The following is a 22,882-nucleotide window of genomic DNA, read 5'->3' as shown; positions in this document are numbered from 1 at the left end:
ATATTGAATAATTCTTCTCTATATATTTTGACATTTATCATATTACATAAGAAAAACCAGATCAAAAAAAAAAATTGAGAAAGCAAAAAGCAAGCAAATAACAAAGTGAAAATACTATGTTGTGATCCACACTCAGTCCCCACAGTCCTCTAAGGGGCAGTTGGCTCTCTCCATCACAAATATATTGGCCTGAATCATCTCATTATTGAAAAGATCCATGTCCATCTGAATTGATCATCGTATAATCTTGATGTTGCTGTGTACAATGTTTTCTTTGTTCTACATACTTCACTTAGCAGCAGTCTCTCCAAGCTTTCTGAAATCATCTTGCTAATCATTTCTAATACAATAATAATATTTCATAACATTCATATGTCCTAATTTTTTTAGCCATTCTCTGATAGGCATCCACTCAGTTTCCAGTTTCTTGCCATTACAAAAAGGGGTGCCACAAACATTTTTGCACATGTGGGTATAGTTCTAAATTGCTCTCCAGAATAGTTGGATCAGTTCACAAATCCATCAACAATGTATTAATGTCCCAGTTTTCCCACAACCCCTCCAATATTTATCATTATATTTTCCTGTCATATTAGCCAATCTGAGAGGTGAGTAGTGATATCTCAGAGTTGTCTTAATTTGCATTTTTCTGATCAATAGTGATTTATAGAATTTTTTTCATATGGTATTAATGGTATTAATTTTTTCATCTGAAAATTGTCCATATCTTTTGCTCATTTATCAATTGGAGAATGTCTTGTATAAGTCTGAAACAATTCTCTATATATTTTCATAAATGAAATCTTTATCAAAGCATTTCAAAGTAATAAAATTTTCCCTGCTTTTTTGCTTCTCTTCTAATATTGTCTGCATTAGTTTCTACAAAAACCCTTTTGACTTAACATAATCAAAAGTATTCATTTTGCATCTTGTAATGTTCTCTACTTCTTCTTTGGCCATAAATTCCTTCCTTCTTCACAGATCTGAAAAGTGGACTATCCTTTGTTCTCCTAATTTGTTTATAGTATCCTCTTTTATGTCTAAATCATGAACCCATTTCTACCTTATTTTGGAATAGGCTGTTAGGTGTTGGTCAGTGGCTAGTTTCTGCCATACTATTTTCTAATTTTCCCAGCAATTTTTGTCAAATAGTGAGTTCTCATCCCAGAAGCTGAGGTCTTTAGATTTATCAAACAACAGACTGCTATAGTCATTGACTTTCCTATCTTGTGAACCTAACTCATTCCATTGATCAAGTATTCTATTTTTTAGCCAGTACCAAAAGGTTTTGATGACTGCTGTTTTATAATATAGTTTTAGTTCTAATACAGTTAGGTCTCCTTCATTTACAGTTTTTTTTAAATTAATTCTCTTGAAATTCTTGACCTTTTGTTCTTCCAGATGAATTTTGTTATTTTTTTCTAGCTCTATAATTTGTCAGTTTCATTGGAATGGCACTGAATAAGTAGATTAATTTAAGTAGAAAAGTCACTTTTGTTATATTAGCTGGACCTACCTGTGAGCATTTCTTATTCTTCCACTTGTTTAGATCTAACTTTGTGTGGAAACTTTTGTAATTATATTTATATAGTCTTCCTTACTTTCCTTATCTGTAAAGTGAGGTGGTTGGAATAGTTGACCTCTCTGATGTTCCTTATAAATCTATAATCTCTGATCTTGGGAAACAAAATAAAAGTCTGAAATAAGAGAAGTACAAAGAATTCTTTATGCAAATTCAGAGAAAGAATGATCACTTCTAGTTCAGGGTTCAGTTTTTGAGTGAGGCATTGAAAGATGGTATGAATTTCTCTGTGTAGAAGCAAATGTGTATAAATACATACACAGAAAAAATGTTCACACACATATACAGTATTTTTAAATAAACAGTAATTTTAAAAATTAATTGTTTAATCACATTTTCCTGAACAACAACCTGGGAACTCTCAATTGTATTTTCTTATGAAATAATGACTTCAAACTTAATTTATCTTTTTCTTTTAAGTAACAGGAGACAAGCATTTGTTCTTCAGGACATTCTTGTAGTTTTCTTAGACTTTTTAAGATCTCCCAAGACAACTCTTAGGTTCTTCTTAGGCCACATTTAAAAAAAAATGAATTTAATATCAATTTATTTTTAATTTTATGCTATTTTTTAAAAAGAACTCTACAAACATGTTTTCAAATATCCTTCCCTGTCAACCTCTCCAAAAAAAATGAGGACTGTATATGAAATTTGATTCTACCAAAGTTTGATCCATAGTCTAAAGACAAAAGTTAGAATCTAATGTCAAATGTCTTAAATTATTCAAGATGGAGCTGAAGTGAAGTCACAGCTAATATAGAGTAACTGAAGATCAATAGCATAGCTGTTGGGACATATGTCATTTAGAAACATTTATGGAATTATTGGGACTTGGGGGGGGGTGCGCAAAGCTGAGATGGCGGAAAGTAGACATGACTCTGTAACCTCTTCTAACCTTCCCTCAAACCAACAGTATATAAGCCCCTTAACTGGTTTTGAAATCAAAGAATCCACAAATATTTTGAGTTCAACACATTTCTAGAAGAAGTTACCTTGGAAGAAGTTCAGACCATGTCTGTTTCAAACAGGCAGGGGAACAGTCGGCCCAACTCAGACCATAGCATAGGGAGACTGGGGCAAGAAGCTGGCATGGAGAGTCAGAGCGTTGTAGCTTCCATGCACCTGGAAATCTTCTGCGAGCCTCTTAGACCACTCTGTCCTAGTGGCAGTGGTTTGGCAGATTTGCATTTTGTAAAAGACATATTGTAAATCACTGAACCCCAGAAGAACACTGGACTTAGCTACCATTACTTAGCACTGGAAATCAATCAGCAGAACTGCCTCAAGGCAAATTAAAGCAGCTGTGGCTCCTTTACATTGAACAAATCTCAAGCCTTATAAAAATTTAATTAAAAAACAAACAAACAAACCCTCTCACTATAGACAGCTTTTATGGAGAAAGAGAAGAACAGACTTCAAATCCTGAGGTTCCTAAAGGCAAAGCAACTCCAGAAGAAGCCCCAAAAGAGACATCATGAGCTGGTCCCCATTTCACAAGGCTTTCTTCGAAGACTGCATAAAAGACCTTAAAAAGGAGTTTTACTTTCTTCTCAGCAATTCGTGGAACTTATACAACAATTGACCATTTAGGGCATAAAACACTCAAAATCAAATACAGAAAGGCAGAAATGTGAATGCATTTTTTTCAGATTCTGATACAATAAAAATTACATGCAATATAAGGCCAGAAAAAAAACAGACCAAAAAGTAATTAGAAACTAAATAATCTCATCCTAAAGAATGAATGGGCAAACCAGCAAATCACAGACACAATAATTTCACCCAAGAGAGTGACAATAATGAGACATCATACCAAAATGTGTGGATGCAGCCAAAGGGGTAATAAGAGGAAACTTTATATCTCTAGATGCTTACTTGCACAAAATAGAGAAAGAGAAAATCAATGAATTATGCTTGCAACTAAAAGAAGCTAGAAAAAGAACACAATTAGTATTCAATATTGTATTAGAATGCTAGCTTGGGCAATGAGAACAAAACAGGATTAAAGGAATTAGGTAATGAGAAAACCAAATTATCACTCTTTGCAGATGATATAATGGTATACTTAGAACTCTAGAGAATCAACTAAAAAACTATTAGAAATAATCCACAACTTTAGTAGAGTTACAGGATACAAAATAAATCCACACAAATCATCAGCATTTTTATACATCATTAACAAAATCCAACAGTAAGAGATACAAAGAGAAATTCCATTTAAAATAACTGTCAACAGTTATACTATCAAGTATAAAATATTTGGGAATCTTATGTGTCAAGGGAAAGTCAGGAACTATATAAATAAAATTACAAAATACTTTCCACACAAAGTCAGATCTAAACAATTGGAAAAATATGAAGTGCTCTTGGATAGGTTGAGCAAATATAATAAAAATGACAGTACTACCTAAACTATTTAGTGCTATACTAATCAAACTCCCAAAAAACTATTTTACTGACCTATAAAAAAATAACAAAATTCATCTGAAAGAACAAAAGGTCAAGAATTTCAAGCATTTTATTTTAAATTTTAGGTTAGAAAGAACCTTATTTCTTTGGCTTAGGTGTAAAAAGTGTTTTATGAAAATGCTAAATGTGTTCTAAACCTTATTTTTCTCATATATATTTATATTTTGAGACTTGAACACGCTGGGCCAGAAGTCAAAAAGACTTGCAAGTCCCTTCACCTTGCCTGTTTCCTTAAGGAAAAATAAGCTGCAGAAGAAAATGGCAAATCCACTCCAATCTCTTTGCCACAAAAAATCCTAAATGGGTCACCAAGAGTTGAAATGACTTCACAATGATAAGCCATGGATTTAATTCACTTAACTTGTCTGGCTATTGAACTATGTCAAGGTCTCTAAACTGGGATCCATAAATCTCCAAAGTTTTGTGGGTATGTTTTGGGGGTTCTATGAACTTTGATGGTAAAAGAATTTATATATTTATCCACTAACCTCTATTTTCATTGTATTTTATCCACTTAAAAATGTTATTCTGAGAAAGCCTCAAGTTTCACCAGACTTTCAAATGTGTCCTTAAGAACTTTTAGACCAGATGACTTTTAAAGGCCTTTTCTTTGATCTCTTTTCAATGTCTTTCTTTTCAATGTCTTCAATTTCTACTGAATTTGTTTTTCATTAAAACACTTTGACCTCATTCTTCCCATGCTGTTTTTTACTTTCTAATTATACTTTATATTCTAATATATATAATTTTTTTTTTCCCTTACAAGACTGACCTTTGAGGAGAGAGTATCCCTTATTAATCTAGGTATCTCATGAGAGGCAGAGTGCCTCTCACACAATTGGTAAGCAATAAATCTTTACTGAGTGATTATCTGGAATGAAGTGATATGTCTATGCGTGCATATGTGTGCACATGTGCATGTGTGTGTGGTCATGTGCACGTCTTCATAATTATTTGACCAAGCTATATTATGTCATCACTGTAGAAAACCTCTGATGTGGAAATTTCTAACTCAAGAAAGCAAGCTGAGATGATTCAGACTAGTTCCAATTGTTCAGTAATGAAGAGAGCCATCTACACCCAGAGAAAGGACCATGAGAACTGTGTGGACCATAACATAACATTTTCACTTTTTGTTGTTTGCTTGCATTTTATTTTGCTTCTCTTTTTTTTATACTGGTTTAATTTGATTTTTCTTGTGCAGTACGATAATTGCATCAATAGGTATGCATATATTGAATTTAACATATTTCTGCCTATTTAACATTTATTTGGACTATATGCCATCTAGGGGAGTGCATGGAGGAAGGGATGGAAAATTGGAATACAAGGCTTTGCAAGGGCTAATATTGAAGAATTATTCACACATGCTTTGAAAAATAAACTTTAATAAAGGAAAAAAAAGAAAACTGGCTAATACCAATCATCCATAGTTTTATTTGGATAGAAAGGTAAGAATGCCTTTTAAAATAAATACAATAATATTTAATTTTAAAATGTAAAAATCATTCTTAGCTTATATTAAAAAAATAGTCAGCAGCCAGATTTAACTCTCTAGTAATGGTATCTAACTCTTCATAGTTTTAAGATAAAATATTTATAGCAAAATTAGGAATTGAATGAATTTAGGCTTATTAGATTAGCCTTTAACATAAAACTTTCATGGACAACCACATATTTGATTAATTTTAATTTAATTAACTTTAAAAACAAACAAGTTTAAGTGCATTATAACTTCAAATAGGTTCAAATACAACCTACAAATTTTACAACACTGTTGTAGATATATTAAAATTCAATTACTTAATAGTAGAAATAGCATCAATTTATCAAACTGCCTAAATGAATTAAATACTTAGGCCTATGTATGATGATATTAAATATAAAATACAGTACAGCCTTCAAAGATAGATAACTAAAGTATTACCGCTAATTTAGTGGTTTCTACAGTGCCACAATTTAGCTATAAACAAATATCTGTATCTAGATTTGTATCTATATCCAGACAATATATGTTAAAACTTAAGACAACTTTCTAATACATTAGTCTTTTCACATTTACATGGGAAACCATTAAATATTACATAACACAGCTCTATAAGGACTAAATTTTTCCACTTAAAAGAGACTAAGACAGAATTCTGAGCAATGGCACTTTATTAAAAGTCCATGGTTTCCTCTAATGAAATGGACCTTAGAGCTTCCTCGCAAAATTGAGATGTCTCCTCCTAATTGATTAATAGAACAACAAGTTGATACCATAATTGTTCTATCAATACTCAGCTATCCTCACACTAATTTTAGGAAGGACTAAATTTTTAGACTAAATAGCTCAAATCTTATGCCTATCTTATTACAAGAAATTCAAGTATGCTCTAATATTAACCTTCAAAATAAAAATTTAATATCGTATTTATTTTGATCATGTGTCATGATTAAAGAAATTTGCCATAGAAAGAAAATAGTGACATTATACAGTAAGAGAAAAATGCTTCCCTAACTTAATGTCAGTTTCAGGCTAGAGTCACAGAGAGAGCCAATTTTATTGAGCCAGGCTAAAAAGGTGGAATATTTTTCATTTAAGAGGAAAATCACATTGGGTAAATCAAGTCATTCCAAGAATCATACTCCCCAAGTATATTACCTGAAATTCTTGCAATATCAACCCAATACAGTGACTGACATCGAGGATCATTGGCCTGATAGGACTCCTTGATGAGTATACATGGAATCAGACTCAAAATAATATCAATTATAGTCCCATGAAGTCTAACTCTAAGTTCCAATAATCATGCCTTTATTGCTTGAGGCAGATTCAATTATTATTGCATAATTATTCAGTTATTCACGTCACACGCAACGTATTTAGTTTTAGATTTCTAAAACAAGTTATGTACTTCAATAAGCTCTAAAGGGACTTCTATATCTGTGTCAAGTGCCAAGACTTAACTCACAGTAAAAATAGATCTATATGAAGAATGAGTATGTTTAAAGTACACAATAGACCTGAAAACTTCAGACAATTTTAATTGTTGCATCATGAGGGCCTGAATTGGAAAATGAATATATCTCTGTTCAAATGAATTTTTACATGTAAAATTCTTAAATCTAATGCCATTCATATTATCTTGATGAATTTTGTCATTTGAATCACAGATAATAGACATCACAAATGATGATGTCTATTCTGTGATTCAAATGACAATTCAAAATGACCCCTCATTTTACTAGCATATATAACTATCAAAAATCATTATAGGGTTCATATTTTTTGTTATTTTTTTTTAATACTTGTCATTATCAATGGAATTTATGTGACGAGAAAAGCTGCAGCATAACAGCATTATTTTCAGGTCTGAGTCATAAGCTGTCAATTGTATGACAGAATGTCATAGCCAGATTCAGAATTAACCAGAATGGAAAATTTCTACTTACTAATATTTATTAAGAGGAGGATAGGTCATACCTTCATCTTTGCAAGGCTATTTTCTCAACTTTCACAGAGATAAAACATCTACCTTTGCTAATCCTCAGACTACAGGGATCAAGGCTTATACAAGGTCAAGATACTTATACTTGGATTGAAGATTTAGGAAGTACCAAACACTTCCTCAGATAGCAAAATTCTACCAATTATAGCTTAGGCTAGATAATTGCTTTTCTCACGTATTATCCTCAAAATCTCATCTAGAATTTTAAAAAACTATTTACAAATTTCATCTATTGCATTAGTCATTCCAACTGTTCTCCCACTCCCTTGTCTGCAGATAAAGCAAATGGGAAAACATACTTTTTCTAAAATATCACGGAAAGAGAAAAAGATTAGACTCCATGTAGGTCACAAATAGGTCACAATTTCCTTGGTTATGGTATCAGGAGGAACTGTGGTTTTATTACTAAGGAATAAGTCCAGTCTTGGTCAAAGACTAATTTGTGCATATTTTTTTTTTCTTTTAAATGTTCAAAGAGGGCTGCAATTAAGCAAATGGCCAATGTGATTTGAAAGGCAAGCTGATTAAAAAGATCCACAAGTTAGGCAAGTGGCTTTCAGGCAAGTTATTGTTGGAATGGTGTCTGAGTACACTATTATTCTTTGTGTATACCTCTTATGAACTAAAAAACTATACTTGGTGACAGAAGTTCTGAGGAATGTCTTACCTTCCTCAGTAAGAGGAGATCTCTTTAACATTATACTGTTCTTTCTACTTTTTCACCACAAGTTCATACACAGTGAATACTTGATTCAACAATAATATATAGCAGAGGAGTTGATACCAAATGACATGCAATTACTATTCAAAAATATTATTCCTTCACTTTGGGTGGGAAAAGTCCTATTTCCTAAAATAGTAGTGCTGCTGAGTTTCACATCCCTGTAAACAGGATCATCCCAAGGAACCATCCCAAATACATAACAAGAGGATTTTAGCAGGCTTTTTTCCCCAATGGTAAGTCATTTCCTATCATTTTCTAGTTTTTTTAAACATATACTTCAATATCTATATAATAGATACATTTATAATGCTACAGCATTCAAATTGAAAAGAGGAAGAAATATTTAACAGTTTCTCTTAGCCTTCTTGCACTTATGATAACAATATGATATGATAACAATTTATTTTAATACCTTGGAAACATCAGTTTATGGAAAATCATATATCTTTTTACCCCCTGGCATTTTCATGCTAATCACAATAATTTACAATAATTTAATCACAATAATGCCTACCATGTGCCAGGCTTTTTCTTTCTTGAAAGCTGCATAAGCCTGTTTTTTGTAATACTTTAAAATGTTTTGTTTAAAATTTTTTCCCCTCAAATTTGTTAATATTCCATGCCAACTAGAAAAGGTACCCAAAGGGTTAGGATAGCATTTCACTCAATTGTATTCCCACAAAATCTGAATAGTAAAGTGCTCATCCCTTATACAAACCAGGCACTGTGTTAAGCACTTCACAACTGTATGTTTCTCTTTTTTATTTTACTGGGATTAAGACCCTCTGAAATTTCCTTTTCAAAACTCTGAAACCCTTTATTTTCAAATCTTGAATTTATGCTGAAAGTGGAGACTTCAACTTTCTTTACCCATCCACTCATCCTTAATTTTTCTTATTTACATTAATAACAGTACTCTTTTACTATATAGTCTATAGTAAACCCCTTTTTAGCTCTTTAATGGTTGCAAATGTACAATTCATACCAATTTCTTTTTTTTTTAGTATTTGATTTGGTATTGGTTACAAAATCTAAGCCCATATACAGAAATTAGTAACACATTTAGATGCCTCTTTTGAAAGAAACTGATAGTTTAAAAAAATAATAAAAACAATGCAATTTTAAAAAAACTATTTTGAAAACATAAAAGTTCAGCAATATATTTTGTTCATTTAACTATGAAATGGTGCAATTTCTATCCAAAACTGATAGGTCACAACAAAGAGAATCAAGTAACTGCATAGATCTATCTGCTTTACCTGACTCTATAATATTCACTTGGATGTTTGTACTTTCAGTGCAAGAAAAAAAGCATACCAATTTCTTTAAGGGCTTTTTAGCAAATTTAATTTTAGTTAAAATGACATAGTTTTATAAGTTTTTATAAGTGATTGGCAAATACTTAAAACAAGTCAGCATGAAAAGTTTCTCATTTATTAGATGGCATATTGATAAGCAAGCAAGAAGATTTTTTGAGAAGAAATTATCTCTCTCCTTAAAATTAGCCTACTTTATGCTGGAAAAAGCATTCATTCAGCTATTTCAACAATGCCCAAGGGATTTAACCAAAACCTAATTATGATACAAGAAAGTAACAGGAATTGCACTACTTGACAGATATTGCACTTTTCTGAAGGGCTCAAGATGTAACCTATTTCTCTAAATCACTAAAAATTAAATTAATTTCTTTTGTTTTTAAATAATTTTCAGATTCTTTTTCTCTCTCAAAATTTCAGTATTTTATATCTTCATAAGCCATATGCTCAATTTAATTTGATTATTTCTTATCTAAACACTCTATGTACTTATACTTATTTTATTTCTATATCTATCTTTCTATACATATTCTTCAATTCTCTCTTTAATAATTCTTTCCATAACTTATTTATAACTGACTTAATTATACATTTTTAACATATTTTCACTAACCAATTGGTTTCAACACAAGTTTTACTGTATTTTTAATTTATCTAAACAATTTTTATTTATTTATTTAATTAATAATTAATAAATTTTATTTATCTAAACAATTGACTTAAGCTATGGTGGTATCATTAAGCCTCAATTTCAGCTTCTTTCTGATTTCAAAAGAAGTTTTCATTTTCTGGGAGCACTTTAGGATTTACATTCAATCAGGTGCCCTCAAGTTGGCTGAAAAGTAATGATACCAAAAAGGCAAATAAACTCCATTTTCTTTTTTTTTTTTTTTTTAATTCCAAAGGTATTATTTTATTTCCTGTCCTGAAGAACAAGTCCCTCCCCTGATTCCTCATTAACTGGATGTTACAGAAGTTACAGGAAATGAATTTCCATCTTTCACGAATTTCCATCTCTCTTTACATAGCCAGTCCCTGTCCCAAAGGAGCTTACATTCTAGAAAGAGGAAGGATAACAGAAGAGGGTTACTATTATCCTTTTCTGAATATGGTCTAATATTTCCTCATTCTGCTTTCTAATAATATTCCTTCCTATGATAAACTTATTCCAACTTTAACTACATTTGAAAATATACATTTATTCTACTCTAATATTAAACCCAATTATACAAATTAATACCCCAAAATATCAGACTGAGAAATTGGCTAGTTGAAACTTCTTTAGGCTAAGAAAATGTGTTTGTTTCCTTTTTAAATTGAATTGTGGAATTATTTAAGCTCACAAGCTTTTTAATCTAATTTCTTCTAAAATTATTTCCTTAGGTTTTCTTACTTTAATACTTCTCTGACTTGCTTTTTCATTTTATCTCTCCTAAACACATCTACCTATCTCCTCTATTAAATATAGAGCCAACCTTTAAGTTGTCTGCCTAGGATAATCTGTTTCCTAATAATATTAATACTTTTCAAATCTTATAAAAATGTAATATAATATTGCTTTAGTCTCATTTGCCAATTCATCCATTCACCCAGTATTTTAGTTTAGCTCTTAGTAGTTCCACTTTTCAAGACTTTTTTTCCTTTCAAATTATAACCATAGGAAGAAAAAACAGAATCATAAAGAATTTAGCAATATCAATAGTTCATCTGTTTTAACCTGATTTGGGAGGGGATATTCAATAAAATTCTATAACTTTCTAAATAATTGAAAGTTTCATACTTTGACCAAAACAATCCTCTACACTCTGAAACCAATCTTTACTCAGCTTAATAGCTCTTTCTTTAGTCATCTCTCTGGTATGGAATCCAGTTCTGTCCTAACTGGGATCTGGTAGGATGCATTTTCAACTTTATGCCTGATTTCTCCTCCCCAAACTTCTTCAGAGGAAATTCCCATAAGGGAATTAAACTAGATTCCCGAGTACCTACCTTATTGGCTATTTTCTGAGAAGTTCCTCAACTGAAAGCACTAGAGATTACCTTGAATATGAAAGCAAGAGGAGCAATTTCCTATCCACCTGAGACCTGCCTACATGGGCATTTTTTTTTTAAAACAGTTAACATGTTTTTTTTTTATTACTTCCAATTCCTGTCCTAAAAACTACAATAACAACAAAAAAAAGTGATTAGAATCTAAAGTTTTATTATAAGGAAACATTCAGCAAAATTTATACTACCTTTCCTTTAAAATTTACTGAAAATTTAGCTTTGATTGTCAATAACTGATAATCCTAAATAAGTAAAAGTGAAACTAACCTTTTTCTTTCCTCATTTTTATAAAACTAAAATGAGCCTTCTTAGGTCAGAATTAAGTGGGATTGCTCCCAGAATAGTCACATGCTTGGACAGTTTATTGTGGTGGTAGGTAATGTTTCTACTTCAAATGATTGCTCTCTCAAGGTGTCAGCAGAACAATGGAGTGGAAATCTGTTCCCTTAAACCCTACAAATCAAGAGACTGATCTTCAATTTCTTGACATGCTGTGAGCTGCTGAAGTTCCTCCCCCAACCAATTTGAAAGTTCTCCTCTGATGACAAGAATGATTAAATTAATCCTTGTAAAAGAATTTAAATGCAAAAAAAAAAAAAAAATAAAGTTTTAGAATTAACTAGGTGGTGAGCTAGCTAAAAATGAGGATAAGAATTTCATTGTTGAATCTCCCTGGACTTAAAATGAAAGTTTGAAAAGTGGAGAAAATTATTCAATAGTCTATGTCTAAAAAGTTAAAATTAGGGCCATATAGTTTTTTTTTAAATAAAATTTTAAGTTTATAAATTTACACTTTTTATCTGGAGTTTATAAATTTAGATAAATTAGTCACAAATTTAAAAAGTCCCCATTCAGTGATCCTTCTTAAAGAAAAATTTATTTGGGGTTAATCAAGGCAGACTCACTAATTGTAGAGACACCTCAGCTCAGAGACTTTGGGAACAGCTCCCGTCTCCCACAACTGGTATTCATTGGAGTCATTGGTGAAAACACCAGCCACTGTGACTTTTCTTTTTGGGATCAAGGCTGGAATCCACATATTGTTATCCCAGCAGAGTCACCATCATTGTGGGGATCAAAATTATCCCACCTACAATAAAAGAGACTGAGGCAGAATTCTAAGCAATGGCACTTTATTAAAAAGTATGGTTCCCTCTAATGAAGTGGGCCTCAGAACTTCTTCACAACTGTAGATGTTTCATCCTCCCAGGGTCCTATTTTTATGAGGCTAGATGTCGGGAGATTCAAAAACAGCTATACTAATATAGAATAATTCTGTTGATGGTGATGCATAAGCTAAACAAATAAAATAATAGTGATACATCAGCAGGATCACAAAATGGGTGAAGTAGGGAATATCTCCACACAAGCTGAACAGGTTTCTTCTTAGGTTGGACAGGAGGAAATGGAATAAGCTCTCATAAGTTGGGTCATCTAAATGGTTACAAAATGGTCAAGTGATTGGTCTGGAAGTACGGGAATATTTTGGGAATTTTCCATGTAGTTGTCATCTCTATCACACTAGGCTTGGTCATCATGACAAAGAAAACAATGGTGGAGGGCCTCTAGTTTACTTTCTATGATTAAGCAAATGAACTTAGAATCTGCAGGCTACAGCTCTGGGGCCTTATATATAGAATTTTGATATAATTCTGTCAAATTGATTATTACTAATTGGAATACAGTAGGGGTCCAAATAAATTATTTCTCACACCTCATTTCATAATTATACATTATTTCTTCCTTTATTTAAAGCATGTAATTTTTATTTAAAACCTCTAAATATTCCTCTTTTGCCCTGGAAACTGGATCCTGATTCAGATTTGGTGTTCCTGTGGACTGATGAGTAGGTACTATAGGAGAAGCCCAGCATGGTCCAGATTCAAGTCCAGCATTATCTGGAGGAAAAAAAAAAGAAAAAAAAATACATCATATATACACACACATACTTACACACAGACATATAACTGGGACATCATCTCAAGGAATTTTAGACGTGAGAATCATGAAAATGGTCATTGATCCAACTGAGTTTCCTAAGCATTTGAGGTTAAGTGGTCTCATAGATAATAGGTATCAGAGGGAAGATTTGAACTCAATTTTTCCTGGAAGTTATCTACCATATTGGGTATGGTTTGAAGTCCAAATCAGAAAATGCACACGGAATATTTTACAAAGAAATGTTTTTGAGGAGGGAGAGAGTGGAAGGAGAGAGGAAATAAATGAGGAAATACAATTAGCAATAATAATTATAAAAAATTTTTGAATCAAGTTAATCTGATAAGACTTTATAGAGCAAACAGAGGGAATTGAGTCAAATTTTTAAAAAATGAGAGCCATGCTCCAATTGGTAAACGATCAGAAGATATGATCTGTGCCTAAAGGGCTATAAATTTATGCATATTGTTTGACCTATGCAAATATCCAAAGATTTAGAAAAAAAAGGGAAAAAAGGACAATTGCCTATATGTTAAAAAAATTGATGGCAGCTCTCTTCTCAGGGCAAAAAAAATTGGAAATTGAGGAGATACCCATGAATTGGGGAATAGCTCAATAAACTGTGGTATGTGTTTGTGATGGAATATTGTCATTCATTGGGAAATGTTGAACAGGATGTTCTCAGAAAAAAAATCCTGGAAAGCCATTAACAAAGTGAAATATACTGTATACAAAGTAATAGTAATATTTTGGGATGATCAGTTATAAATGACTTTGCTATTCTCAGTAGTACAAACATGAATGGCTACTCTGAAGGACTTATGATGAAAAATCTTATCCATATCCAGAGAAGGAATTGTGTCTGACTACAAATTGAAGATTTCTCTCTTTCCCTCTCTCTCTTTTTAATTTAATTTTTCTTGAGGGTTTTTATTTTCATTAGAGTAGGAGATCTATGTTTTCTTTCACAACTTGACTTTTATGGAAATATCTTGCATAACTTCATATGTGGTTTCTTAATTGTGGGTGGGAATAAGGGAGAGAAGCTATAATTCAAAAGTCTTAAAAACAAATGAAAAAATTGTTTTGAATGTGGCTGAGGAAAAATAAAAATTAAAAATTAAAAAAAGAAAAGAAAATGTTTTGCAAAATTTGTGTTATATAAATGTCAGTCACTATTTTTACATTTAAGATATGCATTGATTTTGGAGCACTTTGTACTATTTTTTCATCCTCTGTAGTAGAAGTTGGTATATAAACCACAAGTATAGTTACATTCATGGTGGTTTGCTTATTTAGGTTTCTATTGAGCTCCATTTCCTTTTTAATTATTTTTTATTGCTTTTGGACTTACAATTTTTTTTTTTGGTCTGAGGAAAATGTGACCCACATTTTCATTTAGCTGTAACTTTCCTCTATTTTTTGGTTAAATCTATAACAAAAGCCTTAATTTCCTGATAGCATTAAAGTTGGACATTTATTGTGACTTTGAAACTGTATCTCTAAAGAGGATGTGAATATATTCATGTGTGATACCACATTTGGAATATTGCTCCTTTTTGAAGGATTCCTGCATAGAAGAATCCATGATCACTTTATAGTGGTGAAAAAGACAGAATAGCACCTTTGTGGAAGTTTTTGTAGTATATTAAAAATTAGGTATAGTATCAAATTATGACATTTTATATATGAAACATTTGGACATACCTGCATGAAGTTCCCTAGTTATATTTTTTTCCATGTCCTGTCTCATCTGAAATAACATTAAAATGAGGTAAATGAGAAATAAAGGAATTATAAATAATGTACAGAACTCAAAAAATCTTTTAAAGAATTGTTTACATCCCAAAGAAATTGTTAATAAAGTTAAACATTAATTTAGTTTTAACTCTTAATAATTTAACTATATGTTAACACTAATATATAGTTCTAATATATATTAATAATATATTAATTGATTGGTGAAGTTGTGAAATGATCCAGCCATTCTGAAGAGCAATCTGGAACTATGCCCAAAGAGCTGTAAAACTCTGCATACCCTTTGACCAAACAATGCCACTACTTGGTCTGCATCCCAAAGCAATTATAAAGAAAGCAAAAGGACCCACATGTGCAAAAATGTTTATAGCAACTTTTTTTTTTTTTTTGTGACAGCAAAGAATAGGAAAATGAGAAGATGGCCATAGTGGCTGAACAGGTTCATAGGTGAACATATGAAGGTATATGAAGGTTCATCTTAGTGAACAAGCTGATTACAGAAAGACCTGGAAAGATTTACATAAACTAATGCTGAGTGAAACAAGCAGAATACATTGTACACAATAACAGCAAGAATGTTCAATGATCAATTATGAGATACTTGACTCTTCTCAGTGGTTCACTGATTCAGAGCAATCCCAATAGACTGGACACAAAATGCCATTTGCATCCAGACAAAAACAAACAACAACAAAAAACAAAAACAAAAACAAAAAAACAACTAAGGAGACAAGTATAAATCAACATATTCTATGTTCACTTCTTTTTTCTATATTTTAATCTCTCCCATGGTTTTTCCCTTTTGCTTTGATTTTTGTTTTCAACATGATTCATAAAGCAATGTATTAAAAATAAATATAACTTACAATTAAAAAAAAAGAAAAAAAAAAACAATTCAAATATGTTGGAGCTACAGATAGAATTGTATAAGATTTATCCATAGCTATAACAAAAGTCTGCAGATCCTGGAACAATATTTATCAGCAATCAAAATACGTAGGATTGTAGCCAAAAATATCATTTGCAGTAAAACTCAGTATAATATTGAACACAAAAAAATGGACATTTAATGGAATTGCAGATTTTCAGGACTCAATCAAACCTAAACTTAATAGAAAATTATAATATAAGAACCAATATCAAAGATTAATTTCAAAAGACTTAAGATGGACAAATTGTTTGGTTTTTTGCATGAAAATGCATCTTACATGTTTAATATTGACAATAACTGTGTAGCTCAAATTTGGGGCTCAGTTCATTATGCTCTGTCTGTAAAAAACATGTGTCTAAGAAAAGGTAAAAATAGTAATTATGTTATGTGAATGAGGTGTAGAGGAAAAATAGCAATAGAGGTATCTGAGGGGGAAGAAGGGACTTACAGTTCTGAAAACCTATTTATATCAGAAATGGGATGGAACACTATATATATATATACACATCATGAAGAGTATAAAAGCCTGAAAATATATAAAGAAATATATTTCTTTAGGAGAAGTGAACAGATAAGACGGAGATGTATAGATTTATGACAGTGAGATAAGATGTGTTTATTAATGGAGGAAGGAATAAAAGATAAGTTGGATTACAGAAGGTGTTTAGACTGGAGAGTGGTATAAGGTGATTAATGGGAATGGAATAAACAGGGAAGGAAAGGGTAGAGGGAGAAGTTAAGATTCATGGGTAGATGGAACTTAAATAAATAAATAAAACAAGGCAAGTTAAGGAGCAGAATGAAAGTAATAGAATTAGCAGGTATAAGAAATAAGAGGTATACACAATATAATACGGATCAGGAATAGAATATTAGAAAAAAAAAGTAGTGCTAGTAATTATATATGTCATACTTAACTGCTCTCTACTTACAGGAATTGGGGTGGGAGGGAAGTGGAAGAGAAAAAAAAAAAGTACAAAGCAGAGAATAAGAGAAGAACCTACAAGGAAGCAAAGAAAAGATAGACTTTCAAGAATATAATTTATTCTATTATTATATGTGCTTTCTTGAAAAGGAAATTTATTGTTACATATTTTGGATCTTCCCTGATGTTCTACTGGGCACATTAGAATGTTATCGATTTTTTAAAAATTTTCCTTTTCTGTCTTTATTTTTCTATTTTTTGGTTATTTAATTTTAGATAAATGGAAGTTTTTTTTAAAAAAATAAAATTAAACAGCCAAAATATAATCAGGTAACAACTAATAAATAAAAAAGTGAGTTTATAAAGCAGGAGCTATTCTGAGTCTTTATTTTTAAACATTGTTTTTTCATGAAACAGAGAATTTGGATTTAAAATGAAATATGACAGTGAATAAATAAGACTTCAGAATTGGGGAGGGTATAAGTGTCATCTCTGACACATACCTGTAGGTATGTTTAGCTAAGTCAGATAAAACACCCTTTTCCATGATCAAGTACCTACTTGAATTAGATAGTTGAATGGATGAAAGTACAGGTATACATGTATTCTGCAATATTATATCCTGTCTGCATTCATTCTTTAAAATGATTATGTATCCATTTTGGCATTTATTTTATTTTTAATCTGGCATGTGATTTCATGTTTATAGAAAGTTCCTAGTTAGGAACTCACTCTGTTAATATGAGACACCAAATATAATTCACAAGGTCAGCAGGAAAGATTTACCTCACTAGGCAAGAGGCTTTGGGAAACCAGCAAACTAGGAGTGGGTGTTGGGAGCCACTGAATCAGGAGCTATGATAATAGAGGTGGTGGTGGCAGAGGCAGCAGTTTTTGGAGATTTCAGCCTACAGCAAGCCCACACTAAGGAGATGACCATCTGGCCAGCAGCAGGAACCTATAGTTGCCTACTATAGCATTGATGCAGGACTCTTGTTGTTTTACCCATATTCAGACTGATGACATAATGCTGGTTCACAGTCCCAGGAAGAGAAGGAGCATTAACACCCTAGAATTTGCAGGCCTTATTTCTCAAATATATAGGGAACTGAGTCAAATTTATAAAAAATAAGAGCCATTTCCCCAGTTGATAAGTGATCAAAAAAATGAAGTTTTCAGATAAACTAATTAAGCTATTTATAGCTATATTTTTAAAAAATGTATTTTCACTATTGATTGGAGAAATTAAAAAAATTTTTTTCTTAGGCACTATCTTATATCTTTTAAATTGGCTAATGGGCCAGAAAAAGAAAATGATAAATATTGAAGTGAATGTGGGGAAAAAAATGACCCATTAATGCATTGTCAACAGAATTATGAAGTGATACAACCATTTTGTCAAACAATTTGAATTTGAAATTCTGCTATAAAAAGGGCTATAAAAATCATGTTTTGACCTAACAATACTACTACTAGGCATATCCCAAGAAAGATTTTTTTAAAAGGAAAAAATATATGTACAAAAATATTTATAGAAGTTCTTTTCTCAGGGCAAAGAATTGAAACTTGAGACAATGCCCATCAATTGGGGAATTGAATAAACTGTGGCCTGTATGTAATTATGTTGAAATACTAATATTCTATAAGAAATAATGAGTAGGATGCTCTTAAGAAAAACATGCAAAGTTGTCCATTAGATCATGCACAGTGAAATGTTCTATATACCAAATAATAGCAATGTTGTGAGATGATCAGCTGTGACTTTTCAGTATCAACAATACAATGATCCAAGAGTACTCTGAAACACTTATAGTGAACAAATATTTATGCCAGAGAAAGAATTGTGTCTGAATACAGATTTAAAAATACTTTTAAAAATTTTTCTTGAGGTTTTATTTTATTTTTTTGAAGCTGGTGAGAGGTGTAGTTTTATTCATAATTTCACAAGTGCTTTCTCATTTTGGGGGTTTTGAGTGGGGAAGGAAGAAAGTAAAGAATCTAGAATTCAAAGTTTTAAAAACAAATGTAAAATTTTTTCATGTAATTCAGATAAATAAGTGGGGAAAATTAAAATCAATATTCCACACATACACAAAAATCTAGGATTATGGCTGAAAAATTAAGTATAAAAACAAAAGGTTTTTCAATGAACTATAAGATTTTTCAGGATTTCATCTCAAAGAAACTTGAACTCCATAGAAAAAATTTAAGAGCCAACATCAAAGACTAACTTTAATATATAAAATTGACATTAGTAACTGGGTAGTTCAAAAGAAAGACTGTAGTAGAGTTGAGTATAATATGACTTCTAAAAAGCAAAACCATCTAGGAAAAGGTAAAAATAGTAATTAATAGAAATGAGGTGCAATAGAAAGAACCAATACATAAAAATTAGATGGTAGAGAAAAGATTAGAAGTTCTGAAAACCTACTTGTATCAGGAATGGATTAAAGAGGGAAGAATACATACATATATACACATAGACACATATATACAGATACATCATATAAACATATATACATGTATTTATGTATGTGTAGCACCCTCCAAAAACATAAGGGAGGAGAGAATATGATAAAATGGGATACAGAATGTATTTAGGTGAATGGGAAGTAGTGTAGATTAATAGGAATGGAATAAAGTGGAAGGGGAAGGGTTGGGGAAGAACATAATGAAGGGATCCATGGAAGGACACACCTGGTCAGGGAGGTTAAGTAAGGTTAAAGCAAGGCAAGTCAACTGGTACAAGTAAAGTAAATGAGTTAACAGGGCTGGGAAATAAGAGATACACACAAATATAATACCAATGATCAGAAGTAGAAAGTATTAGAAAAAAAAAAGAATAGTAATCATTGATTTCATTCAAAGTACAATGCAAAAAAGATCGAGAGAGAAATCTACATTTTACGTCAGTCATATATGTGTATATGCACATGTATATATAATTCACAAAGAGAGAGCTAAAAACAATGTTAAGCAATGTTGACTGCACACCTTTTTAACAATCTGGCTGAGAAGGGAGAAACAGATTGGTGATCAAATAACTGAACAAGTAAACACACATTTATATAGCTTATAGAAAAAAAAATCAATTGAAAGAAAGGAAAAGTAGTGAAAGTGAGCTGGTTCTGAAAGAGTAAAGAATTTAATTTCTTTGTCAAAAAGAGACTTTCATACAGTATATTTTCCTCAAAAGTTGCAAAATAATCTGTTTTTAAAACAAAGATTTTAATTAAATGTTTCAGAAAAAAGATATATTTATTAGCATTCATATTTCTCTATCATACGACATCACCCAGATGCTTACAAGATATAGACCCATAAGATTAATCCTTTCATCTTGACTGATTAATTCATCAACTGACTAATTCATTAATACATATTTTGGGGCCCTTAGCAGAGTCTTTAAAAATTCTAAACAGTTGCTGAACTTAATGTTGATTACATTGCATACTGTGTCACGGATGCTGGTAGGTCCTTAGAAATGGGCACATTTTATAAGGTGGGAAAAAGATACCATAGACCTATAGTGCCTCTTAAGGTTATATACCTAGTTTAAGGAAACCTGTATACAAATATGAACTAAAAAACTAATGTAGGAGATAATTATTCATATTGCATCAGATTGCTTTGCAAAAGATTTCTCTAGAACTCTTAAAAATGATGTTTATATGTATATAGGTTTTTATGTTTATTATACACATGTATTTTAAGACATTCTGAAAAAAGAAACAGAAAGAATCACAGAAAGTATTTTATTTTAAATGTTAAGATGAAATTATGAGGAGAAAACAAATCAGGCGATAAAGCCTCTCTAAGTTTTGGATGGTGAGAAAATAACATTAGATTTGTGGAATTCTTATATTAATGCTACGTGTCAAGTTTACAAAAATTATGTAAAACCAGGTATGACTGGTACATAGATAGTTGTGGATTTAAAAAACATTTAAAAACTTATCAAGTATTTTAACTTATCATTAGGTAAAAGGATCACCTTTATTTTATATTGCAAAAAACAGTACGGCATTCAAAAATACATAAGTAGAAAATTTCACATTATATTTTACACAATATCTTTTAACAAAGAAAAAATATTCTACCAAACTAACCTTTGTCAAGTAGGCCTCCCTACTATTTGGAGAAGACACTGTGTTTCCCATGGGATATCCTAAATCTCCAGTTGGAATAAACCTTCTATTGAGGACATTAGGAGAATGAAGATTGTCAGTAAAAGGGATCTCCTGAACTGGAGATACAGTAAAACTGTTGGTTAAAGTTTTACTCTTTTGTTTTTGTGATCTGGAACTCAACTCAGCCCGTCTCTCTCTGTGAACATTTCAAAGGACATAAATGATTAGCATTTTTCTTAATGGTTGGTACTCTCATAATTGTGACTTTTCACTGAATAGTTAGGAGAGAGGGTGGAGGGAAGTAGGGGAAAATTTGGAACAAAAGGTTTTGCAAGGGTCAAAGTTTAAAAAATTACCCATGCATATATTTTGTAAATAAAAAGCTTTAATAAAAAAGTAGGGAAAATATTAAATAAAAAATACAATAAAAGTCCTGAGAATATCAAATGGAAAGCTATTCCATATAACCTACCAACAAAGGCAACCAAGTTATATAGCAAGGAAGACTGACCCATCCCTTTTTCTTTAACAAATGGTATCTTTTGGCTCTTTAACATTCTAATCTAAACCCTGATGTAATTATATATACAATTATTTCATCAATAAGCTTTCACCTGTATAGAAAATTGAAGGGTGGGAGAGCAGGGGATGGAGGGGCATGGTACCTTCTTTCTGTGTAGGTCATTAAGAGAGCCCTGAGTCTGATAGTTCTGGTTGTCACCATTAAAAAAAAAAATAATGGTTATAATGTTTTATATATTTATATATTTTATAATCCCTGTTATACATTTCACTCAACACTTTAAACCTTTTGTTATTGTCATTTAGTGAAATGATAATAAAGTCATTTTAATGTTCAAGATATTTAACATTATCCTGGAAGGACTAATTTGTAGCAAATGCGAAAAGAAATAATAAGGCATTATAAATAAAACACTTAAAAATAGTTTTCATAAGATTATAGATTAAGGACTGAAAGGGAAACTACCTCATCAAACATCCTGATTTTAAAGATGAGGAAACTGAGGCCCCAGGAGGGGGTCTTGCCCAAAATTATAGAGTAATAATCATCAGACACAACATTTGAAGCCAGGTCCTCTGACTCTATAGGCAAGAGTATTATCTTTCCAGTGTAATGCTCTGCATTCCTTTGTACCTAGTTAACATTTTAAAAAAATATTTGGTTTGCTAATATTTATACAAGTATAATCTGTAAACTGACCCCCATTTCACAATGAAATCATAGATCTGTCCATTAAGGATTTGTTATATTCAACAGATAAAACATTAAAATCAATCTATGTTTAAGTGCTTTTTTCTTAGAGTCTGTGTTTGGACTTACCTGTCTAATTTGTTTAACGATGCTTTTTTGATTTTTAATTCTTCATGATAAGGCTTTTTGTGTCTTTCTAATGCTGCCTTACAGGATTGATGTGAATTTTTCATTTTGGAGATTTCAGCTTCCAGTTCTTGAATACGATGCTCCATTTGGTTTCTTATTGAAGTATTGTTGTGTTCTAAGTCCTCTTGTGATGCTGCTTGTGCCTGGAAATGAAAACAGAAAACAAA

At 31.4% G+C, this 22,882-nt stretch overlaps 1 protein-coding gene across 2 annotated transcripts in view; it reads right to left on the bottom strand.

Moving 5' to 3' along the window:
• Positions 1-13,349: 13,349 nt before the first annotated feature.
• LOC141543250 (coiled-coil domain-containing protein 144A-like) overlaps positions 13,350-22,882 on the bottom strand; it is a 76,696-nt gene continuing 67,163 nt past the window's right edge. For both annotated transcript variants that reach the window (XM_074268190.1, XM_074268191.1), the window contains 4 exons: positions 22,656-22,858; positions 21,293-21,509; positions 15,277-15,322; positions 13,350-13,529 (listed from right to left, as the gene is read on the bottom strand). In XM_074268190.1, coding sequence (XP_074124291.1) covers positions 13,381-13,529; positions 15,277-15,322; positions 21,293-21,509; positions 22,656-22,858 — 615 coding nt within the window. In that variant the 3' untranslated portion in view covers positions 13,350-13,380. The remainder of the gene's footprint in view (positions 13,530-15,276; positions 15,323-21,292; positions 21,510-22,655; positions 22,859-22,882) is intronic.

This window comes from Sminthopsis crassicaudata, chromosome 5, assembly GCF_048593235.1.
Source record: "Sminthopsis crassicaudata isolate SCR6 chromosome 5, ASM4859323v1, whole genome shotgun sequence".
Lineage (NCBI taxonomy): Eukaryota > Metazoa > Chordata > Mammalia > Dasyuromorphia > Dasyuridae > Sminthopsis > Sminthopsis crassicaudata.
The sequence above is the reverse complement of the archived record's forward strand: the minus strand, read 5'-3'. Positions and strand labels throughout refer to the sequence as shown.